This window comes from Perca fluviatilis, chromosome 13, assembly GCF_010015445.1.
Source record: "Perca fluviatilis chromosome 13, GENO_Pfluv_1.0, whole genome shotgun sequence".
Lineage (NCBI taxonomy): Eukaryota > Metazoa > Chordata > Actinopteri > Perciformes > Percidae > Perca > Perca fluviatilis.
Genome location: NC_053124.1, coordinates 13,974,333 through 14,001,296, shown reverse-complemented (window position 1 = coordinate 14,001,296; position 26,964 = coordinate 13,974,333). Strand labels below are relative to the sequence as shown.

Sequence of the window (26,964 nt, the reverse complement as noted above, 5' to 3'; positions counted from 1 at the left end):
AGAATAAAGTACACAATATCTTGATTGACAAGTAAAAAGATACATTCCTTTATTTGCTCTTATTTCACAGAAAATATATACCAGACCGAAAAGAAAGTAACTGATTACAAACAAACTACAGTTAAAAGATAATCACAAATGAAAAATCTCAGATGAGGCCTTATCACCCACAGAGATGGATTTTTACTGGTTTTTCCAGAAAATTGTCATCACTATAGCTGACAGATCTGCTGTTACACTGCAGAGATGGTGATATTGCTCTCAGCTGAGAAAGTGTCTGCTGCTGTCAAACTGTTGCCTCAACTGCCACCCAAATTAGCTCAAATTGAAAGAAATACCTGGAAGAAATAGACGGGTTATCTGAGATGTGAAAGGCTGTGCTGCTTGTTTATTGGCAGCAGTTAATATGAATCTTATTATGGCAGAGTATGGTAATGTATTTCTCTTTTAGCTCTTACTCCTCACAGTCAAAGTGTCAACTTAACACCTAAGTGTTTCTACGGGGGGAAAAAACAAAGACAGATTATTTACACTAATGGCTTCATGCATTTATGAGAATGAACATATTTAGAAAGACTTTCAGAGAAAATCAGGACACAGAGAGAGATGGCTTGTGTGGGAGAGGTGTGGAAGGGTTAAACATTGAGAGGTGACAGATTGTAGCCGTACAATCGGTTTTCTCTTCACAATGTGATTCGGCCAAATTGTAAACGCCCCAGAGTGACCTGAAAACGTGTCAGTCTGGTCACAGTTTGCTGTTAATTTGACAGTAAGATATTTAAAAAAAAAAAAATTGGTTGCAATTTAACAATTCTCCAAAAACGGACAGGACGACAGAACATTCCAAAGACACAACGCGTACATTGCTCGACAGACTCGTAGAATATCAAAAACAAGCGCAACCCAGCAATACTCAGGTGTGCGTATTCAAAACGAGTTGGTACATTTGCGAAACACATTCAGGACGCACATTCATTGAGACATTTTGTTGTGTCTTGGTCGTAGAGTGATCGACGTGTAGAGAGAAACATTCAGAGAGACACATTCGGGTATCTTAAAAAGCATACAGTACATACAATCAGACTTATCAGTACATACAAACATTCTCTTCATGCAATTCAGTGGAAGAATCTGAAACATGGCTGATCTGTACCTTAAAGTTTTTCTTTTGTCTCTGTCCCCATCTCTCTCTCTCTCTCTCTCTCTCTCTCTACTTCTCTCTTATTTACAGACATTCAACATTATTTGAGGCCTCTATTGTACAAGGTAGATTAACTCGAGGTGTGTGAGCGTTAACTCAACATTTACGTGCATGCAAGTGACTTGTTAAATGTCCCACCGGAAATAGCACAGTGAATTGATATGCCCAAATCTTCATTGTATAAGAGCAGGTTTGACAGAACATACTGTTAAAGCAGTGTTGAATGTTCTACTGATCACTAGCTAAGTGTCTACACAGATGTAACAAAGCATTGGGATACTGTACAACCATAATAAAGCTAGCGTTGATCTTTGGTCTCCCAAAATCCAGTTCAGGACTTTTGACACTTATTAGATATTGAATCTAAAAGAAGCCCTGTGTAAACTGAGTAGAAGACATCATAAGTAAGGTTTAGGTAGCTTGTGTTGACAGTCAGGATCTAGGAACTTATCAACACGTAAAGGGATTTCTTAAATTTAAATATTGTTGTATTTAGGAAGGGGATACATTGTTGTTTGTAAGATTTTACAACTTAGGTACTTGAAAGTGATAAATTAACAGACTAAGTTAGCATAGCCTAGCTTGATTTTCCTTCAAATAAGAAGGGAACTATAATTTAAAACGATTAGTCAACTAAAACCTTTCAACTATCAAACTCTTAACCCTTGTGCGCTTAAAAGCTGGCCGGAAAAAACCTTTTTAGTTGCTCCTTCACAAATACGGTTGCGGCTAAAATTAAGCTTATTATCGGATTCTGATGTGAACTATTTAAGAAGCATTGTTATGGGTTAAAAGATTTTGGTTTAACATGAACCAAAATCTTAGCTGAACGCTAATTCACGTTCTTGCCAAGAGTTACATGAGAAAATTGATAGCACTCTCATGTCTGCATGGTACGCTAACGGCAGCAGCCAGATAGCTTAGCACAAAGACTAGAAACAGGTGGAAACAGCTAGCCTGTCTCTGTCCAAAGTGGACAAAGTCTGTTAACCAGGACACCTAAAGCTCACTGATTAACACATATCTCATTTATTAAATACATACAAAGTCATTCTTTGTTCTAGTATTTATGCTAAGCTATCCAGCTGCTGGTGGTAGCCTCATATTTGACGTACAGACATAAGAGTGGTATTGACCTACTCATCTAACACTTAGCAAAAAATCAAATAAGAATATTTCCCAACATGTTATATTATTTTACAAATTACAAAACATTAACCCATTATTCTTGCAACAAGATATGTTTTTCTCTTTTTATGGTAAATGTGTATTGTTCAAATAAACGTCAATATTGAAGCATATCAACCGATTGAGTTAAAGCTACGCTGATTCTGATCAAGTAAGAAAAACAATGTTCTCCAAAAACCAAACTGTTCTTTTAAGTGAAGCAGTTAGTTGACACCCACATACAGCAAATGTATGTAATAATAAAAAAATCCATTTAGTCTCTATGGCGCACACAATCTCACATACAGGCAGGTATGACAGATGTGTAGATGTGTAGTCCTAACCAGTGAACCTCTGAACCCAGTTGTCTTGGACATAATACCAAAGTGTTCTGAAGGCAAGCATGGAAATATGCAAAACATGGCAATGTGTGGGTACGAGAAGAGGAAGCATGGGCAGACTGGAGAGAGAAAGAGAGGTAGTAATGGTTTCCCAAACCCTATTTTTCTTTACATCTGTCTCCTCCTCCTTCTCCTCCTCCCTTGGATTAGAAAATGTCCTCCTGGAGAGTGTGATCCACCGATTCCTACAACTCAGTTCCCCTCTCTTTTGTGGGTTATTGGCGTTAAATCACTTTCTGGATAGATGAGATCATTTCCAAACGTGTGCTGTCATGTGCGCTGAGCTCGGAGTTGTCGAGCCTCCCATTTGTTGACTGCTGTATCTCATCATGCCGTTGGTGTTGTAGAGATTCATGCCGGCCATGTGCTGAGTCACCTGAAAGCCACAAAACACATTTTGTTATTACCATAACTTTTACTACCTTCAAAATTCACATGGTCCAAAACACACAAAGACACACACACATTTAAATATGGAAATAGAATACAATATTTACAATCACACACACACACACACACACCTGAGTAATGTTCCACTGTAGCTGCTGGGCATGTTGCACTCCGTACACCTGCTGATGAGGTAAGCCTCCAACCTGCTGCTGTCCCATCATCCCACTCTGCTGCTGTCCCATAATGCCACTCTGCTGCTGTCCCATAATGCCACTCTGCTGCTGAACCATCATTCCGCTTTGCTGCTGTCCCATCATGCCCTGGGTCATTCCTGTCATGTAGGGTGACGCCATAACACCACTAGGCTGAGCCATGGCACCATGGGCACCCATTAAGCCATTCTGCTGTCCCATCATGCCGCTCTGTTGCTGTCCCATCATGGCCATCTGTGATGTCATCATGGCGCCTCCCATGCCACCTGCCTGGGCTAAGGAATGGTACGATCCGTACGGGTGTGTTGGGTATCCTATTTGGTTCAAGTACAACCCTGCTGAAAATAATCACAGATGGAAAGCGGGCCATATTGGCAATTGGTAAGCAATTCATATTTTCTCTAGTCTGTTTGATGAAACTAAGTCAACAACGTCTGAGAGAAGGTTCTCCAGTTCTCACCGTGAGTAGCCATACTGCTGGTGTGCACTGAGGGGGTGGAGGCGTACAGAGAGAGAATAGAGTCCTTGGACAGTTTCTTGACAGTGGCCTCCTCTGCTTTGGGTGCCGGATCCAGGAACAGACTGAGGTTTTCAGGCACAGAGGCAGTCACTCTGCTCTGATGCATGGAGCTGGAAACAGGCTGGAGAGAAAGAATGACAAGGTGGCAATGATAGAGAGACAAACAGAAGGCAGGGGAAGGTTATCAGTAGGTGCTAACAGTAGAATTCGTCCTTTTGGGACCATGAATGTCTGCACAAACTTTTACGGAAATCCATCCTTAAGACTGACACTGCCATCCCTAGAGCTAAACCGCTGGCATGGCTATGAACGTAAGCATTCTTCGGAGAGCAGACAGTGTACAGTGTGTGCAGCGTGTTACCGTGGTTTTAGTGAAGGAAGCAGAGGAGGGTGCTGGCAGGGAGCTGAAGAGATCCAGTGCAGAGTGCGCCAGAGCTGGATTGGACACCGCTGGGCTCTTATTAGTGTCTGGAACACATCCTCCACCATTAGACACTACAGGACTTGCAACAGGGGCATCTAATAGAGGGTAGATGGAAGCATGGTTATGAATATTTAAGATTATTCACGATTCAAGTATAACCCGTCTATATTTTTATAACTATTTCTTTCTATTCTCTCTATGCTGTAAATGGGTGTTAGTGTGTGCATGTGTGTGAGGTGCAATACCTAATCCGAGCAGGTCTGTAACCGACTGGGAATCTGTCTTGGGACTGATGTTTTTTTTCTGTCACAACAGAGAAAGTCGATACAAGTAATTCAATATGTGTCTCATATGTCTGCATCGACAAATGAGCTTGAATTCAGAATCCTTTTTCTGCAGACTCCCCTGGTGGTGAAATGACCTTCCCACTTTTGTCAGAACAGCAAAGTTACTCCCAAATCCCCCCTGCTGGCTGAAAACTCCTCTCCTCATGATGTACTTCCTCTTGTGTCACCTTCTCCTCACTGACTGACGCCCTTTTCCCTCTTTCTTAAGCTCCTAGTCTTCCTCCCCTAGCACTCTTTAGCTCAATCTAATGCTGCACTCACTCACTCTCCATAAGAGCATTAGCTAAATGTTAACAATCAAACAATTTAAAGACAAGATCGGTTCTCTGTGATACAGCCAGTACTTACCAATTTCATCTTCTCAAACACAACTGGTTCTTTAGGTATGTTTTCACAGCTCTTTTCTTTCTATACAGGGAGAAAACAGATGGCTTCGTTGAGCAAGCAGACACTTCAGGTGGAATAGCTTTGCTTAAGAGTATTGTGACGGTAGTAGATGAGACAAGAAAGTGCGTTCGTTTTTTTTCTGGTTATCCTGTTTGAGATGCAAGCAACACGCTTTTGTGTCTGTGGACTCACCCTGAGCATCTGGATGTCAATGACCTTATCCATGTACTTCTTCTTGTCATACTTGTCCCTGATGAAGCTCTCTGCAGACTGGTCTGTCTCGGGGCGCTGAAAACACTCAGGTAAGAATGCCTCGTAGAGACGTTTGGCTTTGGCATTTCCCATCTCCTGAACACACTGGTGACACCGAAACACGACAAACATTGTTACATTGTTAAGCAGTCTAATAAAGGAAAGATACCCAGGGTACTAATCCTATTGCATGTGGGGGAGTCCTGCTAATAAAACAGTTTGAATTCTTATTGTGGATGTAGAGAAAAGAGAAAAATAAAGACGCTGACTATAGGAAAATGATCACACTAGGAAACATAATGCTGACTGTCTTGCCTATCAGACCCAGACAAAGATGAGCTGTATGCTAATGAGAAAGTGTCTACTTCCTCGACTGCACATGCAAGTTTATCATTAAAAATCCCAGACAGACACAGTTGCAGCAACCAGAATTGTTATGTAATGGATGTTTTCGACAAATTTATCCTGCAGCCAGAAATAGAAGTAATAACCCAACAACTCGTCATTTCTGACCCAAGGTTTTCCTATAATACTGTTGGACAAGAAGTCTATTTATGAAACAGCCTGCTATTAACAGTGTATTTTCATTGTATAAATCAGGTACCAATTAAACATCCTGGCGCCTACTTGCCCTTAAATGCAGGCACGATGGAAGAAAACATAGGAAACAAGGGAGTAACAATAAAGGCATTTTAGAGGAAAGGAGAAATAAGTTGTACTCATTAAGACAATAAAACTGGTCAGGGTTCTCCTCTATAACAAATACATCTCTATAGCAGCTTTTCTGTTTGGGCACCTTACCTAATAACTGCCTAAAGTATATGTTTTGATTGTATGTCATATATTACTAAGAAACAGCACCTACACTGTAGACAATCCAAAGAACATAACTTGGTATTGCCTGTAAGTGTGTTGCTGTGCTCATGTCACTCGTTATTTCAAGAGCTGTACACCGTTTCTACGAGATTACTCAATTAAAACTACATTTTTGTACCCCAGCATTGGTGAATACCCCTGTCGTCATTGTGGGAAGTATGCCATTTCTTTTACATGTTCTTGGTTTGGGGCTTGGGTTGGTTGTTATACTATTCAACAGTCCAGATCAATTATATGTGTACTCAGTCATCGTGTACTGTATCTTTAATACAATAACATGAGCCAACACTTTCATTCTGCATTATGTATAGCTATTGGTTTATTCCTCTGTACCTCCTACTGTGACATCTGCAATATGCCATTTCATATTCATCTGTATACATATTCTCCCCACCTGTATATAAAAGAAGTGTTTATGGTTTACATACTACCATTATTACTCTCTTGTTATTTTTCTATTTCCTATTTCATTCTTTGTGTATTTTCCTATCCTATTTATATTTAATGTGTATTTTTCTTATTTGTTATTTGTGTTGCATTGAGCTGCTGTGACGAGTGAATTTCCCCATTGTGGGATCACTAAATTCTATCTTATCTTATATTTTGTGGGAAAGCCATTTCCTGTATGTCACACATGTAACAAATGTCCCCATCTTGATGTTTGGATCTGTAGTGTGGCCTCTGACCTGGACCTGCTCCTGTGTCCACTGGTCCAGATTGACAGACTTAACCTTGGATATGTGGACCCCCAGGTTTCGATGGATACCAGCACAGCGGATACAGATGAAGATGCCCAAATTCCAGGACGACCATCTTGGACCTGGAAGAGAGAGAAAGGTAGTGTTTAAAATTAAGAGCAGAGGGTCTAGAAGTATAACAGACAGGCAGAGTAAGCAGGAGAGAATATTGGGTGAAGAACGATGAGCAAAAACTCTGATTATTTTGAGTCCAATTATAGAGAGACAAGCCTGAAATTCAATTATGAGTTTGAATTCAGCTGGGAACTCGATTAATCCAGTGTAAGTCATTTGGTGTCCTGACACATAATGGGATCCAGTAGGAGAGTTAGCCTACATAACTGAGACTGAGAGGAGAGAGGGGGAGTAGAAAGTAACACAAACACACAAGCGATCACACACACATAGGATACCTGCAGGGATGATTACTCATTTAGTCATGAGCCTGTGTGTGTGGGTGTGTGGTATTCTGAGTGGGACATTTTGTCCATCTTGCTGCCATATCAATCTTAATGGTTACATGTTTATGTTGTGTGCCCTGTGTTCACCCCCATGCTTTTATAGGTTTAAGCTTTATATCATGCCTCGCTGTCAGGGATCCTTGCCTTTACAGAGGGGGGAAATAAAAACAACACCGTCAGGCTATTTTTCCGCTGAAATTATGCAACCATCCTCTTCAGAGAATACAGTCAGCTTCAAAGAGAATACTCTCCCCATCTCTCCTTACATTTCCCTCTCGTCTTGCCCCACCTCCTCTTCTCTTTCCGCCATCTCCTTCTCCTCCCCCCCTCCCTTCACTCACTCTAGTTGGCTAAACCACCCTCTGCCTCTCTGCTCATCTCCTGTTCCTCTTCCTGTTCCTGAGTCCTTGCTTGCAACCTTGCTACAATTTGATGCACTGTGGCTTTTACACCACTAGATGGAAGAGCAGCTTTTCAATTTTGGATTTCTCATTGGCTTCTTCTGTCTGGCAAAGTTGTTGTTCAGTGTTAAAGAAATGCCATTCTATGCAAAGGAAAGAGGAAGTAAAGTTTCAGAATAGAAAACATGCAACGCCTTCCTGTTTACGGCAGCTGCGGAAACACTGTGTCTGGGTGCAGAGTCAAATACTGTAATAGCCTCTTGTCTTGGTTGCATCCTGAACTATGCATGCTAAAAAAGTTTGCATCATTAGAAGGAAATCAAGCACTGGCTCTGTATTTTCATGTATTTATGGGTTGCCCAGTTTGCAGGCTACATTTTCAAATAAAGAAAATGAAAGACGACCAATGGGCAAAAATGCAAACAAAAGTAGAGAGAGGAAACAACAACATAGGGACACCAGACAGACAGCATATGTCCATCACCCTGACCGTCTGGCTGCAGCATTAGCTATCATGCAGTCTAATAATAGTAGAATTACTCTGCAAAGCCTGTTAACTGCTGTAAACATTGGCACTGACAGAGAGAATAAGAGAGAGAGATTGTCAATTGTGTTGAACTCCTTGGACGCTGGAATTATTTTGTCCTTCTCATCCTTCATTCTAATGCTCCTCTGTGTCCTGGCCGCCATTTCTTATCTCTCTCATTCACCACCGCTGCCTCCCTCCTCCTCTCCCCTGTCCCTCCATATCTCATGCTCACAGTTCTAATTCTCCCTTTCTATAACATTCTCCACCCTCACTTTCTGGGATTTCACCCAATTGCTTTTTTTATGTGCATGCATATTGTACAGAATTTGTATCTCTTTTGAGCCAGGCTAGTGGTGTGGCTCTAGGGTTGGCAGTGTTGGTCTGTTGATCCACTGCTTTGGTCCAGACTGAAATATCTCCATAGCTATTGGATTTGGTATACCCATGGTGCCCAGAGGATGAATCCTATTGACTTTGATGACCCACTGCCTTTTTCTCAAGTTTGACATATTGGGTTTTTAGTGAAATAGCTCAAAAACTGTTAGATAGACTGCCATACAATTTTGGTAAAAATATTCATAGTTCTCAGACGATGTATCCTTTATGACTTTTGTGATTCCTTGACCTTTTTCTCTAGCGCCACCATGAAGTTGACCTTTCTAGTTTTGACTGAGATGTCTCCGAAACTATTGCATGGACCATGAAATTACACACTGCATATTTCTTTCCAAACCATGTGTGTTCATGTGTCCAGTGTAAGTCTAATCTGCTTATAATGTTTGGAGTCATTGTGCTCAGGTGTCTACGCGAGTGTTCCCGACAAGGAAGAGGGAGCAGGACAGAGTTGAAGGTTAGTTATTTAAAGTGAACCACACCTGCACACTGCACCACAGTAGCCCTGTTTGGTTCTAATCAATGCAGTGCTTGAGAACCCATATACAGCATGTGTGTCCAGCAAAAATGCACACCTCCGGGTACTTTGAACAGATATATTAGAGAGAGAGTAGGAGGAATAGACTTCTAAAAAAAGGAAGGCAAGATTCGACAAACAATCTCTACAAACGCGATTCTCTGTGTTACAGTTTTTGCATTGCAGTGTACATTTCATCACAGTTGAGTAACAGAGGTGAGTTAATAACATCCACTGTTCTTTTTGCAAACAACTCTTTTTATAACTGAGGTTTGACTGATAAATCTGTCCACAGTTTTTATAGGGCAAACAACCTAAAAGTAAAAGGGTTGCATAGGCGATAGATGAATCATCCTGGCAAAAAAATGAGTGTGGTTGTCAAACATGCAGCTTGAAGCACATCAGGGGAGGAGAAAGCAGAGCCGGGGTGAAAGCCAAAAACAGAGACAAACAAGAGGGGATTTTTATAGTCATCAAATGATGGACTTTAGCAGTTTGATGTCCTGCTGGGATGTACAGGGGGTATGACAGGCAGCGAGCAAGTGCAAACAGAGATCTATAATGAACCTCTCTGTCACACACCCACACACGCATGCACATTTTTGGGGGATTTCAACACTTCTGAACACCTTTACTGGCTACATTTATTTTGTTACCCTTCAATGTTTCTTTCTAAAGTATACTTCTTACTTTAATCATTTCCTTAAAATGTTAAATTCAGAGGGCCACACTGGTGTAACTGCAAGTTTCACATGTATGATTTACATTTGAATGCATGCTGTACTATTTCAGTCACATTTGAAATATATTTCATTCAGCTTCAAGGTTGCCAGTGATTCCCATTCATTAGCACACTCTTGGCTATATAAATAAAGTTGACTTGACTTGTGTAAGTCTACATAGCATACATTTTAGTCAATGTTACATTGTGTGGTGAAACTAGAAATTGCAACAGTGAACTTCCACACCTCATAATGACAATGTAACTTTGTCAAAAAATAATACAGACTTCTTTACAGACTGTTCAAGATGAAGAATTATACAACTCAAGAGCCTGCTAATAGATTTTCATACCATACAAAATAAATGGAAATCAATGGCTGCCTGGAAGGTAACTCTAAACTGGGGAGAATTCCTCTCATTTGATCACAAACCACTATGATGCATTTACAATATTTACACACGCACACACACACACACACACACACACACACACACACACACACACACACACACACACACACACACACACACATGGCATTAAAGACCTTGGGGAAAGTAAACAACAGAACTAGGTTTTTGGCTTGAAAGGCTAATTTAATTGATAAATAAGGTCAAGACTCTTGCCCAATTATCCTGCAGCTGAGTTGCTTTTACTATTTACACATGTTCTGGAGAAAAAAAACAATTCCAACAGGTCCAACAGCTTAACTCAGTATGTGGTAAGATTTATAACAGAAGCGCCCCTAAATATCTCAAATACCAACACGCAACCTGTTCGTTAAGGTTCTGTGGTGCCAACAATTGGATATTGTATTGGTTACTTGGTCACCTAGACTCCGGCATAATTGCTACCCAGGACTACTATTGAAATAAGTCTTGGACACTATTGTGTCTTTTTTTGTATTTGTATGTGATGTCTTCCTTCTCTGGTCAAATAAACTAAACGAAATAACAGAATCATACCTAAACATACCCATATTATTAACATCTTCCTTCCGAGGGGTGCTTTTCTGACACACATCTATAGTAAAACACAGAAGTGCACATGTCGTCACACACAAACACATGTATGTACACATGCGCACGTGTGCACACACACACACACACACACACACACACACACACACAAACACACACACACACACACACACACACACACACACACACACAAGCAGGTGCATATAGCTCATTAGCCTATATCCCACAAGGATAAATGGTACTCTCTGCACACGTCCAGTTGCAGTAATCCCACAGATTCTCCTCCTACGCCACCACACAAACACACACTCATGTATACGGACACTCATCTTATCCTCCAGCACCTCAGCAGCTAAACCAATCCAAAAACCCTTAGGCCATCCAGTGACCCAGTCCCAGTCTGAGCTAAGCAGATGGACCTCTATTGATAATTTACAGTACTAATACACACCCACCATCTGTGTGACAATGCAAGTGACACAACTGTGATCCTGCAGGTGAGTCATTAAAGTTTGGATGAGTTATACATCAAAAGATGAGTAAGCACTCCATCACAGTAAGCTTTAGATTCTTCTCAAAACATATTTTTAGACTTGAATTTATGCTTAATTTCATCCTATTACTGATATTATCGTTTGTCCTCTCTGTAGTTGGAAAATGGATACAGTACTGTAGCCTATTTAAACTCATCTTCAGTCTCTATTTTTCACTTGAAAGCTAATGCTGGTGACACAAAATGGGTAATTTGATTACTTTGTAACTTTGTTTTGGAATATGGGACACAGCATTTTATTATTTTTGCCCATGGGCCCCGAGCAATCTGGCCATGGCAGTATAGACTCTGTGCCACACTGGTACTGTGAGACTTTGCACTCTATGCCAGCCAGGGGACACAAACAGCCAATCACCTCCTTGTTTCAAAGGAAATCCCTGCTGGCGTCTGATTGGATGATAGTAAAGGGCGTAAAGGGATGGGGGCTAAGTGGTGGTGGAGGGATACGGCCTGATATCACCAGGTGATATCTCCATGGCAACCGTGGCCTGGTGTGTACGTAAACACAAGTAAAATGGAGACAATAAAGGGCTTTTATGCAAACACACACACATACACACACACACACACACACACACACACACACACACAGACACACACACACACACACACACACGAACACACGCAATCCCTTGAGACTGAAGCCAGAGGTAGAAGTGTTGACTACATAATGCACCTTCCTCACCCCCGCTCCCCTGTCACTTCATTATTTCCTGGCACTACTGAGGATTTACAGTAAAAGTGTCACGTTGTGAGGAAGTGGTTGTTGTTGTTGGAAGTTGGGCAGCCAATAAGCAAACCGCAGTCAATAAGCAGAGATACTATTTAATTGCTGCAGTGTCTGTACAGTAAGCGGAGATAGGGATGACCAAATAGCATCGTTAATGTGTTTTTGTGGGTTTTCATCTGCTGGTATAAGCATGCACTTGGCTCCACGCGTCTCACTCACTTCCTCTTCAATCACCCAGAGGGAGGAAGGTGATAAACGCACAGTAATCTATGTCAAACCAAACAAGATTAGACCAACCTTCATCACAAGCCATATGGTCAAAAGCCTGACTTTAGAGAAGGAAGGGGACGGGGATATGATGCTTTAAATGTGTGCACGTGTGTACGCACGTGTGTGGTTTTGTTAGTGCATGTGCTTGTACTCTAATGCAGAAGAGCAACACTTATAGATTTAAGAAAAAGTGCTAATCAGGTAGGAGGTATAATACCCCTTTAAAGCATCTACCTAGATTAGGGGGATGAGAGTGATGTGTGACCTTTCAATCCCTATGGAGCCATATATGTTCTTAAATGGTTAAAACATTAAATGCGGAACATATTTGTCCGCATACTTGACAGAAAACATGCTTTAGATTTTAGAAAAGAGGCCACTAAATGATCAGAAGAAATGTCCCTTTTTGAAGATTAAAGCCAGAGCTCCAGCATGCTTGGTGTGTGTGTCTATTTTCTCCCCTAACCCCTAATCTCATCTGCAGTCTAATTAGACCAATCTGTTGCACAGTGAAGTCACGCCAATCAAACAAGCAATGCACAGGCATGTTTGAGTATGTGAGAAAATGAAAAAGAGATATCAAATCAATGATTTGGTCCAGCAAAGTCCACTGCTTCACAAATGCAAATATGACGCCTTATTTGTTTTCCTCTGCATTTGTTGACTGTAGTCTAGTCTTAGAACAGTCACATCTTTAGATGAGCTGCAAGAGTCTGATCACAGTTTTCTTTTTTGAATAGACTTCTGAACAGTCACAAGTGCGTTCGCCTGAAGTCTAACAGTGGCTGCAGTCCTATTTATATCTTATTTCAAAAAATACCATCACAAGGCCATATGCTCTGGAACAAAACCTTATTTTGTAAAAGGTAGCATTCACATCTACGGTTTGAATACAACCAAGACCTTGAAATCACATTTCATTTGAACTCAACTATCTACTGTACTGTATCTCGCCATTGTCTATGTACTGTGAAAAGGGCCACCAACAGCAGGGGAACATGGGATCAGCTGTCCTGGGCCCTGGGTCAAGGGAGGGCCTGAAAGCCTTTAAATCATCTTGTCCTGGGCAAGAGCAAGACACATGGCAGCCCTGGCTCTGTGTGTACTGTGTGCGTGTGTGAAAGCAAGGTTCGATGAATATTGGGGAAGTTGAATTTTTGTGTTTGGACAGAAAAATGAAGCAAGAAAAAAGAAAAAATGAAGCATCTATCATAAAACAAGGTATAAACATGCCAAAGACTGGGCAGACAATGTATAGAGGATTTGCTTTTACAACTTTCACTGATGTCTCTCAAAATCTTGATTTCTTACTTAAACTCCAACAGGGTTTGAATCTAACAGAATTTTCTTTAGCTAAAACTTAACTTTTTAGTTGAGGTTAATTGTAAGCTATGGGGGTGAATTTGTATCAGTGTAATGATGTTATTCTATGTTACGTAAGGTTGCATGTCCAAAGAAAACAAATCATTCTCTCTACATCTGTATTTGACAGTTGTTTGCTTTTTCAGCAGCCACCTGACGCACCTAGTGCTTCTTATGAAATATTTGGGATGCCAGCATTTTTACCTGCATTTGGCAGCTTCCTGAGAGATACAGAGACCCAGACTCAGTATTGTGAATGACCACAGAGACAGACAGATATTAAGAAATATAAAGAGAGACACAGATGGAACACCCAGATAGTGATGGCCCAAATGAAAAACAAGAATAAATTGGGCAGGAGCATTGAGACTTAAGTTTAGTCTGTCTGTCTGTCTGTCCTATCCTGTCCTGTCTTGTCCGTCCGTCTGTCTGTTGTCCGTCTGTCTGTCTGTCTGTCTGTCTGTCTGTCTGTCTGTCTGTCTGCACTACTTCTCTGAGTGTACACGTCTACACTTGTTTGCACCAAACATTAGAATTGTTTCCCCCTGTCATGACTGACCCTGGCAAACAAATCCAGAGAAAAGCTACCATGACGTATTGATTTCGACTTTGAGTGTGCTTTGTACACATCAGAGTTCTCTGCTGTTGTTTGCCTGTCCATTTGTCTGTTTGTTTGTCTATCTTTCTCTGTGTCTGTTGAGGAAGCAAACCCAGATCTGAACTTGAATGGAGCACTACGGTATACAGCTTAATCCCTGTTAAATATGGGAAGCTGCTTACTCATATTATTCATAAAGTTTTCATTAGGATTCGCAAGTGTGTCCCCTGCGTGACAGCCTGCAGTGATTTATGTACATTAGGGGCCTTCACTTGAGAATTTATGATGGTGGGAGCGCTAGCAGCCATGTGGAAGTGGAAACGTGACATGCTGTTGAACCATTTCCCGGCATGCTATGGATTATTATCAATCTCAGCAGCAGCAGTGTCGCTTAATAAAATCAGATTGAAATCTAGCATAGGACATACTGTATATTGGTATCAAATAATAATACTTAAACAGGCTTTTAATATAAACACATCACTTCTAAAAACAATCTTTTGTAAAAGATGTAATACTACTTAAATATTTTGTTTTTTGTATTTTTCCTTGCTGCTGCAACATTTTGAATGTCCCCGTTGTGGGATTAATAAAGGATTTTGAATCTTGAATAACAACTTTATAGTATTTATAATTATTTTCAATGGATAGGGGAGAGTAGTTCACTGACACCTGGAACCAACACTGGCTGTGAAGTGGTTTTGTGTGCATTTATCTGCCAATGTGTGGACCTAATAGTGGCACGTGAATGTTGAGCATTTTACATTCACAGATATGAACTTGTTGACAGTTTATCGCCTAAAATAAAAAGAAGACAAAATGTTGGAGAATCGGTTTGTTGATTTAGTCTCAAACTAAGCGTATTTGTGACCAAAACATCAGTGTTTACCCACCAGAATGGCAAAACAGATTCAGCAAACAGCTGATGACATAGTCCAAGGCCTCAGTGAGGCTACAAACAGACAGAAAGGTAAGTACACATGCACAAACACATGTAATTGAGAGTCTGGCTATGGTAATTCTTATATACTGCACATATATATATGTATATATATATAAATCCTATAATACATGTTAGAAGAATGCAGGATGATACTATACCAACATCCCACAAAAAAAACAACATGAGGGACAGTATGATGTCACTACAACCAACTCCTTTATTCATGGTAACTACATATTACACTGAAAGTAATAACTGTGGATGACAGACCTACAAAGCCTCCCTACAATTCCATCATAATGTCCAAATATTGTTGTGCCCTTTTGTTAAGAGTTAGGCTTACCTGTGCCCCATCTGCGCTCAGACTGCAGGAACAGTCTGTTCAGGGTGACTGAAAGTCAGATATCTATCTCTATGTCTGCAAGCCCTAGTGGTTTTCATACTGGTGTTTAGGGAGCCTCAGGTGTGTTGCAAGGGTCCAAACAGTTGGAGTAATTTTCACTGATGGATCTCATTCACTCATTTGATCCTGTAAAATATTGTCCAATCTAGATAGATAGATCTAGTGTGGCGACCTGGTTATTATGGATGAACTATTAGCCTATAGGCTACTTGGGGGGGAGCTGGCATGATATAGCGGCATGCCATGCTCCAGCCTTGAGAGGATGTGGCCCCGTGTCTTGCGTCATAGTACAACGTAATTGGTCGAGGTATGATGAATGCAACGCCGCATTTTCTAGCGTAGTAAATGAGCAAGCGGGTCGATTCATGCCCTGGCCATTTGCAGGTATGGACAGGATCAGCCAGGTAAACAAGCCATTGGTGATCACCTACCTTTTGATTCGCAGTCAGCGCAGTACTTATTATCTTCCAGCGCCAGTAAAGAGTTGAGGACAGCCTGGTATCTGTCAACGTCTTTTACAGATTTGCCCGTCATCATTGCACTCGTCCACCTCCTCCGCAGCCCCTGCAGTCAGTGCCGGCTTTTGTCAAATAGCCTCTCTTATTTTATTATTAAAGCAGTGTGTTCAGAGCCGATGCTTTCCGTTCCTCCTCTTCCTCGCTGTAAAGCAGGGCGAGTTTGTTACACCAAGATGGGACGATTGCCTTTCAGCCAACCAGCATGCGGGTTATGCTAATAGCCCTACTAATACTAATCAAGACGTAACGTGGAGGAAAACACCATGTGAGTGCTAAGCTTCAAAATGAACAGTAATGGAAGGTCGACTTTACGCGCAACTGTAACCTGGCTTTCACTGATTGTTATACTGATTCCTTCAGCCAGCTCGCTCTCTCTCTCTCTCTCTCTCTCTCTCTCTCTCTCTCTCTCTCTCTCTCTCTCACACACACACACACACACACACACACACACACACACACACACACACACACACACACACACACACACACACACTAATTTACTCACACGCGCACACACACACGAACACACACACTGATACAGCTGCAAAAGTTTGAATAGTCACTACATTATATTTTTTGCGGGCTAAAGGCTATTTTAAAGCTATATTTTCTGCTTTATAAAGAAAATGCCAGGTCGTTTGCTTTACTATATTACTGTCAATATATTACGTATACTGCCATCTTGTGGTCAATCATGAGAAGTTTTTGAGAAGCTGTGGTCCTGTGTTCCCCTCCCGGGCGCAGGACGGCGATAAAACAACATGCCAAGAGGAAATAGCCGAGGAAATGTTGGTGACAGCTGACTGGAGTTAGTAAAGTTACCAAAGCAATGCCGGAAATTAGATGACTTTTGTCTTCAAAATAAAGTGTGTAATATGTTTCTCCTGTTAAAAAAAGGAACTCTACATGGACATGATGACAACAATAGTTAAGTTTGTTTGCTTTTGTTTGTTTGTTTTAGTGTATTTAGTTTTTTTTTTCGAATACGTTGTTTCCTTTCATCCTTTGTATTTTCTCAATAAATCGTTTAATCTAAAAGTACGACCGGAAGTTTGTGGTTTAATCTAGCTAGGTTGGCATTAGTGGAAGTGTGTGACTACACTGGTGATTACGGAAATAACTGCTAAACCAGAATCAAATAAATAAAGGATTAATATCGAGTCGCCACCTGTTTAAGCCTGTAACACTGTCCACAATGTCCAGGCAATCCAACCGAACAACAGACAGCAAGAAGATGGTAGGCGACTCCCGCAGGATTAACGTCAGCCAAACCTAGCTAGCAAAATGCTAACAAAACAAGGGGCTACACGAACGTTACACCTCTGCGAGCTAAATTAACGTTACTCGTTAGCCATGTATTTTTGTTTGACAGGTGTTGCTAGATACGTAAATAGCATTTGAACAAGTTTAAAAAGTATTATATTCATAGTTGAATATATTACTGGCTTTGCCAGAAAGTGTAGCTAACGTTTAGTTCGTTGTAGCACAGAAGCTAGCTAGCTAAATAGAAGCTAGCCTCCGTAGCTGTACATAGTCCTGTCCCAGATCGTTCACCTTTTTTAAATATAATTTTCCAAATGAAATCCATAAACTCTGAGAGGTCTTTAATCATGTTCAGCTATGGGTCAGTTTGTATTTGCACTGTTGGGGGTGGCATAAAAGTTACAGCTGCAGTGAAGACTAGTCATAATTATACAGTATTTTAATTAAGTTTAAAGTGTATAGTGTTTTTTTTATTATTATTATTTATTAAAACCATAGTATTTTTGTATTACGGTTATCAGACTTCATTTCAGCACCAGGAGCTGTCCATATCAGGACTTGTTAGACTTCCTGGTGCAGAAAGTAACCCTGTAACGTTATCTGGTGCCTTTGTCCAAAATTGGAGAAATTGTATGTTAGCCTTGACCTGTGCCAATAAAGATGCTTTATAAACGTAAGAGAGGCAAGGTAACTGGCTACACTACTTTAAAGAGTGTGGACCTTGTTATCATTTTAAACCTAAACCACAAGGCGCTACTGGCCACTATTCATGTGTTGCATCATTTTACCTGGCTGCCTACTTGCTTTGCTCAGCATATCTTTGAAGGTGGCTTGGTGTTTAGATATGAAAGAAGAAATTAAATGTATCGGTATTTAGACGTTTCTACCTGATTTGATCATTCCCTGTTTATATTAAAACTTGCTACCCTCTGGTCATGTCATTATAGATGTACATTTTTGGTTATGGTAATTTAAGGACTGTCCCAAGTAGTTTTCCACATTTAACATGGAGGATGCATGTTTTTTTATTATTTAATTTTCATCACCACATAATAGTTTGCCTGTCGTTTTCTCTGTTGTAGAACTCTGAGCTGTTCACTCTGACTTATGGGGCCCTGGTCACCCAGCTCTGTAAAGACTATGAGAATGACGAGGAAGTCAATAAACAACTGGACAAGATGTAAGTATCTCCATCAGCTGTCATTAACTATGTTCAAACCCAGCTGTAGTTTACACATAGTGTAGATGACAGGTATTTTTGCTAAGACTTGCAGGTGTGAAACAAACAAAATTTGTTTTTAAAACTGATTCATGCACACAAAACATTTTATTTTCTTATTGCATCATTTTGTTTTATCAATTGCATGGGTCCTTTTTTTTTTTTTAAGCACTAATTACCTGTTTTTATCCCACCTTTATACATCATTATGAGCAACAACAAAAAAAGGCTTTGTGTATGCCAACGGAATTCTCTTTAATAACTACATTGGTGGAATTTGTTATTGGTACAGTATGTAACAGCAAGGCTTCCACATTTACAATATATATCACAAACAACCTTCAAATGTCCAGCAAAATACCAGTACCGTACCATACCATACCAATACCAGTGGACCACACAGTACTGAACATATTGTACATGAACTATTACAAGATGTAACCTTGCTTTCTGTGCATTAGCTAGATTGTGTTCCCGTTTGCATGTTTAACCAACTAAAAAGAAGTAATTTTTTTGCTGGCCTCTTGGATGTCTCCCTTTAACTCGTACCTTCACACTGCTCTGACACATTCTGCTGCACTTTATTCATAATATACCTCGACCCAACTAGGGCATAGCGATGACATAATCAGGTTTTATTTCTCACACTTCTGTGTCAGAGGTTCCCCTTTGCTCTTGTAACTTCTTTATAACTTACAGGGTGTTTGAAGAAAAGAACATTGTTTTTATGAGGGAAAAAAAAATCTCTGGAATGCTGGATACCGTTCTCCATTAAAATAAGATTAAGAAAAATCGATGGGTTTATAAAAATTCAGAACATCCTGTCATGGTGACATGACTTTGGACTGGTTGTATTTAGCTTGTCTGGTTGTGCAGCAACCTTAAGCTCTTTCCAAGCTAAGTCATGATGAGGCTTGCCTTACCTGGCCTTAGAAGGCAGTGAGTCTGCACAGCCCAGTCTGCTAGTTGCCAGCTGAGTGGTCAGAGACAGATCATGTTAGGATCAAGATGCATCAGTTGGCTCTAGATTCTGTAGTTAGGATAAGTTGACTTGATCTTCTAATCATAACTATCATCCTTTGCCAAGTGTATGACCCAAAAATGTTTAAAACATTTGGAACCGTCTTCTTTTCTCTTTACTATCATTTTTCCTCAGGACTTTTAATTTACAATGAAGAGCAAGAATTATTTTATCGCTCATTATCTTGCCTCTCTCTCTCTGTCTTTCATAGGGGTTATAACATCGGCGTGCGTCTGATCGAGGACTTCTTGGCACGCTCCAGCATCGGCAGGTGTCAGGATTTCCGAGAAACAGCCGATGTCATTGCTAAGGTAATAGACTTTTCCAGGCCAATCAGAGCGTGACTGTGGACTTCTCCCAAATATGGAGGGAGGAAGGAAGAAGGAGAGACAACAGAAAAAGAAGGATTAGAGAGACTGATGTTGATGATAAAACACGCACGAAAGGGGAGGATGTTGGGAGGGGTTGTGACCGAGTACGGTCAGAAAAACTTAAAGTCCCAGTTCTAAACTTAAGGCCAAGATCACTTTCCTCTTTGCTTTGTGTGATAGTTACCTTGATATTCAGAAGGTGAGGATTCACCTACATGTGGACTGAAATGTAATCTCATCTGTCAGAAAGGTGATCCACATTCAGTGATACCCCTTCTCTGCTTCACTGTCCAGGAACTCTTAGTTAAGCTCTAAAACAACTATAGTACATATAAATGTGTTCGGAGTCTTGTTATTTACTCAATCACCTGGCTGATCATATTACTGTTGTTATATGTTGTACTTTAAACTTCGACTTTTAACATATCCTTGATTCGTTACGCAAAAGTCAGACTACCTTAATGTCTGATAGCCAGAAAGATATAGGCAGACAATTAAAGGCCTGCGCTCAGGCCTGTCTGTGTGTTCAGCAGCACTCCAGCTCTTTTCAAGGTTTTACTGCTGCCTGCTAGGGAAGTCATTCCACAGATGTAACCCCACACTAGCTCAGGGAACTGGCTCTTGGTCATGAAGTGAAGGGTTATGTCTGTAAATGGAGGACCACTGTGGGACAGCGGTTTGGAAGGTGCAATGATAGCCTTGCCTGAGGATATCACATAACCTCTAGCTAAACTCTATAACCACCTCAGTCATTCATCAGTGAAATATATACTGTAATAGAGGTCTGTTGTTTGTTCAAAAACAGATTTTCTAGATCATGAATGGTTTGTTTCAGAAGGCAAGACTTAATGAAGTCGTGGTGCTATTAGCCAATTTTTTTTCTTCAGTGTTTCTAAAAGTACTTTTTTTTTGTCAGGGTTTGCCAGAGTCTGTCCATTTTACATATTAAAAAAAAGAAGCGCCAGTGAATATATTCATTGCTTTGACTGCAATTTCATTAGCCTGAGCGAACTTTGATTTGTGCATGCGTGAAAGGATGCCAACACACATCACAGGCACAAAGTGCTGCAGAGGACAAGAAGCAACAGACAGCAGTTATCAGAAATCAGGTGTGTGCGAATAGGATCAGCTAAATAAATGTGCAATCAAAAATGACTGCTTTCTATTGAGTAAACTGCGCTTGTTTTCTTTCTTTTTTTATCCACTCCTCACTCCTCCTGGGGTTGGTTGTTAGGTTGCATTTAAGATGTACCTGGGAGTCACCCCCAGTGTGACCAACTGGAGCCCGGCAGGAGATGAATTCTCCCTCATCCTTGAGAACAACCCGCTGGTAGACTTTGTTGAGCTGCCGGATAACCACAGCACACTGGTCTACTCCAACCTGCTGTGTGGGGTCCTCAGAGGAGCCCTGGAGATGGTAAGGGCAACATACTCACTATACATTTTACACTTAAGGTAAAGTCGTCGAATAGAGTAGTCGATAGATGTCCTGTGCAAATTTGTGCAACAATTTTACCAAGAGGAAAACAGTCTGTGCATAGAAATGTAAGTGATTATGTGTCTGATTTAGGTCCAGATGGCCGTGGATGTGAGATTTGCTCAGGACACTCTGAGAGGGGACAATGTGACAGAAATCCGCATGAAGTTTATCAAGAGGATCGAAGAGAATCTCCCAGCAGGAGACGAGTGATGGAAATGAAAAGTTCCTTCCCTCAACTACTTGTGTCTCATTTAGCAAGGACTTGAGTCATCTGAGGAACACCTTCACACACAGAATCAACGGGTGAATGAACAAACTCAAAACTTGAAGATGTGTGGTAAACACACTCTTCAATTTCTAGTATCTTCATCTCCCGCTCCTTCGTTCTGTGTTGTTGGGAGAAGAATGCTAGGAATTAGAAGAGACTATTGAGATTCCCAGGGAAAAGAAACACTGTACACTATGGAAACATAACACAAGATAATAATAAAATGGCCCCGCAATCTTGAATATTTTATGAGTAAAAAAATAAATAAATCCATGGCACTGATCTGTGAGTTTGAGGGAAATGTTTTTGTAGGTCTGTGCCTAAATGACAGCAGTTGCTGTCAAGGACAAGAGAATCCCTCGGACCATTTATCTGTCACCATCCCTCATGTAAAGTCACTTTTACTTCATAGTTAAAATATCTGTTTCTTTTCACGTTTCTTTAAAGAATGATTTATTTTTATTTGACCATGTATAGATCTTTTTTTGTGCAAGGCTGAAAAGCCTAACATCATTATGTTTTTAAGTTTGTCTTTTTTTTTTTAAAGAAATCACATTCTATATTGCTGCCAATCATATGGCATGTTAATTTATGTAGATGGATATGTCAAATAAAAGCGACATATTCAGTATAATGCTTTTCTCGTGATTGTGACAGTGAAAGACTTGAAACTTTATAACATGCCTGTTGGGCGGCCTGACGTAGTTTTAACTAGTTGCACAGATCCTAGACACACACACACACACACACACACACACACACACACACACTCTCTCACACTCACTTTGTCCTCTGTACCACCTTGTCGGTTCTGCTTCAGTGTACTGTGTGAGCGTTATTGCTTTGGAGTACCGCAGCCGCTCTGCAAAGGCAAACAAAAACAGACCTAATGCCTCTCTTATGTTTGTTCTGTGTGTGTGTGTGTGTGTGTGTGTGTGTGTGTGTGTGTGTGTGTGTGTGTGTGTGTGTGTGTGTGTGTGTGTGTGTGTGTGTGTGTGTGGTTCTGATTATCACACCTGTGAATGGTTTTACATCACCCAGAAGTAACAAACAGAACTTGTCATTTAGACCCACTGCACACCTCGTCAATAACGGAAAACACAGACGGCCATTCACACACAAATCATCCCCGGTCTTGCTTTAGTAGAAAATTATCCAGAAAATCTAGTGTGGATACCACAAGAACATAAGTCATGTTTTTCTTATTCTTTGTCTTTTTTTTTTTTAACATTAGTACCAAACTCACGAGTCTGCTCAAAGCACTTAGAGGATGAGATTGTCAGATAAGGATTTCCTTTTGGAGAAATCTGTCAGCTATTAGCCGCTGGAAACGTTTCGGGCTCTACACATCCTATTTTACAGCTGCTATTACACAAACCCATTTCAGCTTTTACAGTTTTAGTGTCCAGGCACTTGAAGTAAAATTCTCCAAAATGCCACCAGAGGTTGCTGTGTACATTACATTCCTCAGCTGTAGGCAGCGTCATGTTCAGTATAAGGCTTAAGTGGGTATTGTGGGAGAAAAACATTCCCTTATTTGTGGGAGTAAAGGCTCTAGATGCCAGAAAACATAAATAAAAGATTCATTTTCAGATTATGAATATGGGAAGAGCAGACAGTTCGCAGTAGTTGCGCAGAGTGGCCGATGCCAATATATGACTCTAGCTTCGATTTGGCTGGAGATTAGACAAATGATGACAACATGCAGTCTTTGTACTTTATAATGCAGAGCAAGATGTATTAGGATGGGATTTATTTCTGTTATTTACTGTCCTAAGCCTCTGCCCACTCCTGTCTGGGGTAGTGCTCATTTAAAAGGATAAAGAGGGGAAAGTGGAAGCACCTCGACGGCAGTCGGCTTGCAATAAGCCTCATGGGCCATTAGGCGAGCTCTCAACACATTATGTGCACATATCTATGCACCCTGTAGGCCTGGGATGTGGATGTTGGATGGAAAGCAGGCAGGAAATAGTTTTTGTGCAGAAGCTAAATGCAAATGACTTGGCAGAATTAGAGCCGTGTACCTGGGGAATGGACGGACAGCTGGGTTTGTGTACTTGTGAAAACCTGTATCACTCTGCCATATGCTCGCAGGAATTTGACTTGACAAACACACACATATATGCACACATACTGTACATGGAGGCCAGAGTGCAGATGATGAATTTATTACAACCACTGTACTCACAAATAGGTGTTAATACAGACTAGAAGGACCTTGTCCAAACACACAAATAGGCCATTTTCTGTCTCCCAACACTAAAAGGTTGACCAATATGTCTAGTGAGAGTTTTGTGTTGATTGTTTTCACAGTTTTACCCATTAAACAAGAAAGTACGAAGACTACAAAATAACGATCGCTCCGTTATGACTTCACTCCTCATAACCTCTCCATCTGTGATTTCTATTCCCTTTGCAAGACTGCAGATGTTGTCGCAGAATGAAAACACAAGGAGGAAAAAAAGAAGAACTTGTTGTTGAGGCACTTAAGACTCTCTCCAAGCCATGAGGAATTGCTTCGAAGATGCTATTATTATCTTTTGTTTACCCCCCTCCCCCCCTCCTCTCTCTTACACAACACAATCCTCTGGGAGAAGGTCATTTCCCATCACTTAAACCTCACACAGTTTAGTTTGGTGTCTCCTGTCGGCACATGCATCGTTTTTATTTTACATTTTAGTTTAGTTTATGTCATCATCATTAATATTATGTATTGCAGCTGCCTATATTTTTCAATAAACTTTATTATGACAGACCTGAAAAACAAGTAGCAAATGTTACGGGCCCGAGACAACGTGCACCGATCTGCTTTAAGCCAGCTAAATGTTTCCATGTGGCCTTTATGGGAAACAAATGGTGAAAGGCACGCTGTGACAGTAAAGCCCAGCGCACAGCCTGGTATTGACCTGCACTTATTGAATACCGCATCCCTTTCTTCTACCTCCACTCCATCCATTTCTAGCCACCGTTCCTCTTAGTTTTCCCACTTTATTTTCTCAGTCACTGTTTCAATCATTCCATCTTTTTTCTTAGTCTTGTTAATGTTTTGCTGTTGTGTTCAAGGGTAGCCAGCAGTCTCTAAACCAAAGAAAAGCATGTGTGATAGTCAACCTTTTGGGAATGTCCTGCGTCTGATTGGAAACGGGCTGTCTCTCAGGTGAGGTAAGAGCTGACTGGAGAATATGCAGTCACCCGGGATTTCCAGAGGTTTCCGGAGTGTGTGTTTTTTGTCTGGTCAGTGGAAAGAGCGGAGATGACAGCAGGATGGACGGCACTCTTTTAAAAAGAGAATGCAGCAAACAAGTGTGTTCATGGTAAAAAAAAAAAAGAATCCCAGACAGACTGAATAATGTTCCCAGGCAGTGAAGCGGTGGGAAGAGGTGGTTGATTTAATGAGCGTGTCTCTGGTGCGCACCTGAAAAGATGCTCGCAAGAACACAAGAGATGTTACATAATTGACAGGCTCTACAATTGTCTGCGAAAACACATTTTGTTGTTCGTGGTGAAAGTGAGATTTTAGCGGTTTGAGGAGATGTTCGTTTTGGGATTTATACGCATAAACACATCAGTAAATAAACATGGATGTGGTTTTGAGGGGTGATTATGAGTTGACTTGGTTTTCAGTCACATTCTATACCCACTGAAATATGCTAAAGCATCTGCAAACCATTTGGAATATGAATCATCACCCACTTCCAGACAAACTTCTTATAAATCTAATAACTCATGCATTGCTCAACTATTAAGCATGGACTGCACATCCAATAGAAAGTGAGAGGTTTGTAGGCCTCCCGAAGTTATGTTTGGGTCATCAGGAGTGTTAGCAGGAAGGGTGAAATGAGAAACAAAACTAGTGAAATGCACCTCTCCAAGCTCAAAAATAAAAGCATGGATCAGATCCAGCTAACCCGTTCAATAAAATCCTGGATCACCAGTGTCGCAAGGGATTCATGTTAACAAAGAAAACATCTTCTTTGCAGGAAGACATGTCAGGTTGAAATTGGTCCAAAGCTGAGTCTTTTTTTCTGTCTCAGGATTGACCTGGCTGGTTCCATGAGGGTTTCAGCCGGAGCCCTGGACGCCATCGAGCCATTTAATGCCTTGTTTTTAGTTTTCCCTCCTTCCCTTTCTTCCAGGCTTTTTGGATGGGAGCTGCTAAGCTGCCTTCACTCTGCTTCAAATTTCCTCCTGCTCTTTTGTTCTTCCTCTTCTCTTCAGGATCTGATGAAGAGGAGTTTTTAGACGTTCCTGATGATACAGGTTTTACCCGTTCCAGATCCTCTTTATCATTGAGCTTCATTTTCCCACAATACACTCAACTTTTAACTTGTTTTTCTCCCTCTTTTCTTCCCTTTTTCCTGACCCCGCAGCCGTTCGAGCGGTTTATGTAACAGCAGCAGAACTTTCCAGCTTGGAACAGCCTCACTTGAAGATGGAGCAAGGAGAATGAGTTGGAGAGAAAGAAAAAAAAGTGTCATGTTATATTACACTGGCTAGCCCTGAGGGCAAACTGCACCTCACCTTAGACTTCATTATTCTAGGGCATTTTCCTCCAAATGCACATATGTAAGCATATATTATTTATATCAGTCTCAGGCAGTAACACATACGTTAATTCCAATTGAATAGCAGGAATGTGAAAGTCCTGGTTTGCCCTGGACTAAAATCAAACCAGAGCACAGGGCTGCCTAGAGGCTGCACACCAGCTGCACTGGACGGGATATCACCGCTAACCACTGCCAAGCATCAACCGACCGCGTGTGTGTGTGTGTGTCACATTAAAATGTTGGAGTGACAAAACACACACCATATATTGATTAGAGTGAAGTACTTCTGATGACGCATTTCTCCCGAGCAGGTCATCTATCTAACTTTTAGAGCATGATATCCGAGCTTATATCACAGCATAAATCTAAACACCAGCCCAAAGGCTTTATGTCTTCAGCAAGTCATTTATTATCCGCCCACTTCAAGCACCTTTCACACTAGTCAGTGTGATTGTAAGGGGTCTGGATGTGCTATTATGCAGGCTATAGACGTTTCAGTCTG

The 26,964-nt window shown here is 40.9% G+C and overlaps 2 protein-coding genes across 7 annotated transcripts; one reads left to right on the top strand and one right to left on the bottom strand.

Moving 5' to 3' along the window:
- Positions 1–24: 24 nt before the first annotated feature.
- On the bottom strand, positions 25–16,340 carry smap2 (small ArfGAP2). Of its 4 annotated transcripts, none has more exons than XM_039819258.1 (9): positions 16,207–16,340; positions 6,864–6,997; positions 5,242–5,406; positions 5,011–5,070; positions 4,561–4,618; positions 4,253–4,410; positions 3,832–4,012; positions 3,291–3,709; positions 25–3,145 (listed from the first exon to the last, which is right to left on the bottom strand). In XM_039819258.1, exons 1-9 carry the CDS (start codon positions 16,310–16,312, stop codon positions 3,020–3,022), a joined length of 1,407 nt encoding a protein of 468 aa, XP_039675192.1. In that variant the 5' UTR covers positions 16,313–16,340; the 3' UTR covers positions 25–3,019. The 4 variants fall into 4 exon arrangements, with proteins under 4 accessions (XP_039675192.1, XP_039675193.1, XP_039675194.1 ...); XM_039819259.1 differs by having other exon boundaries at positions 3,291–3,706; XM_039819260.1 differs by having other exon boundaries at positions 3,291–3,685.
- trappc3 (trafficking protein particle complex subunit 3) lies at positions 16,089–22,349 on the top strand. Of its 3 annotated transcripts, none has more exons than XM_039819265.1 (5): positions 16,089–16,179; positions 18,639–18,736; positions 20,008–20,107; positions 21,402–21,584; positions 21,738–22,349. In XM_039819265.1, the coding sequence occupies exons 1-5, from the start codon at positions 16,141–16,143 to the stop codon at positions 21,855–21,857; spliced, it is 540 nt and encodes a 179-aa protein (XP_039675199.1). In that variant the 5' UTR covers positions 16,089–16,140; the 3' UTR covers positions 21,858–22,349. The 3 variants fall into 3 exon arrangements, with proteins under 3 accessions (XP_039675199.1, XP_039675200.1, XP_039675197.1); XM_039819266.1 differs by lacking the exon at positions 16,089–16,179 and adding an exon at positions 16,441–16,558; XM_039819263.1 differs by lacking the exon at positions 16,089–16,179 and adding an exon at positions 17,352–17,530.
- Positions 22,350–26,964: the final 4,615 nt, after the last annotated feature.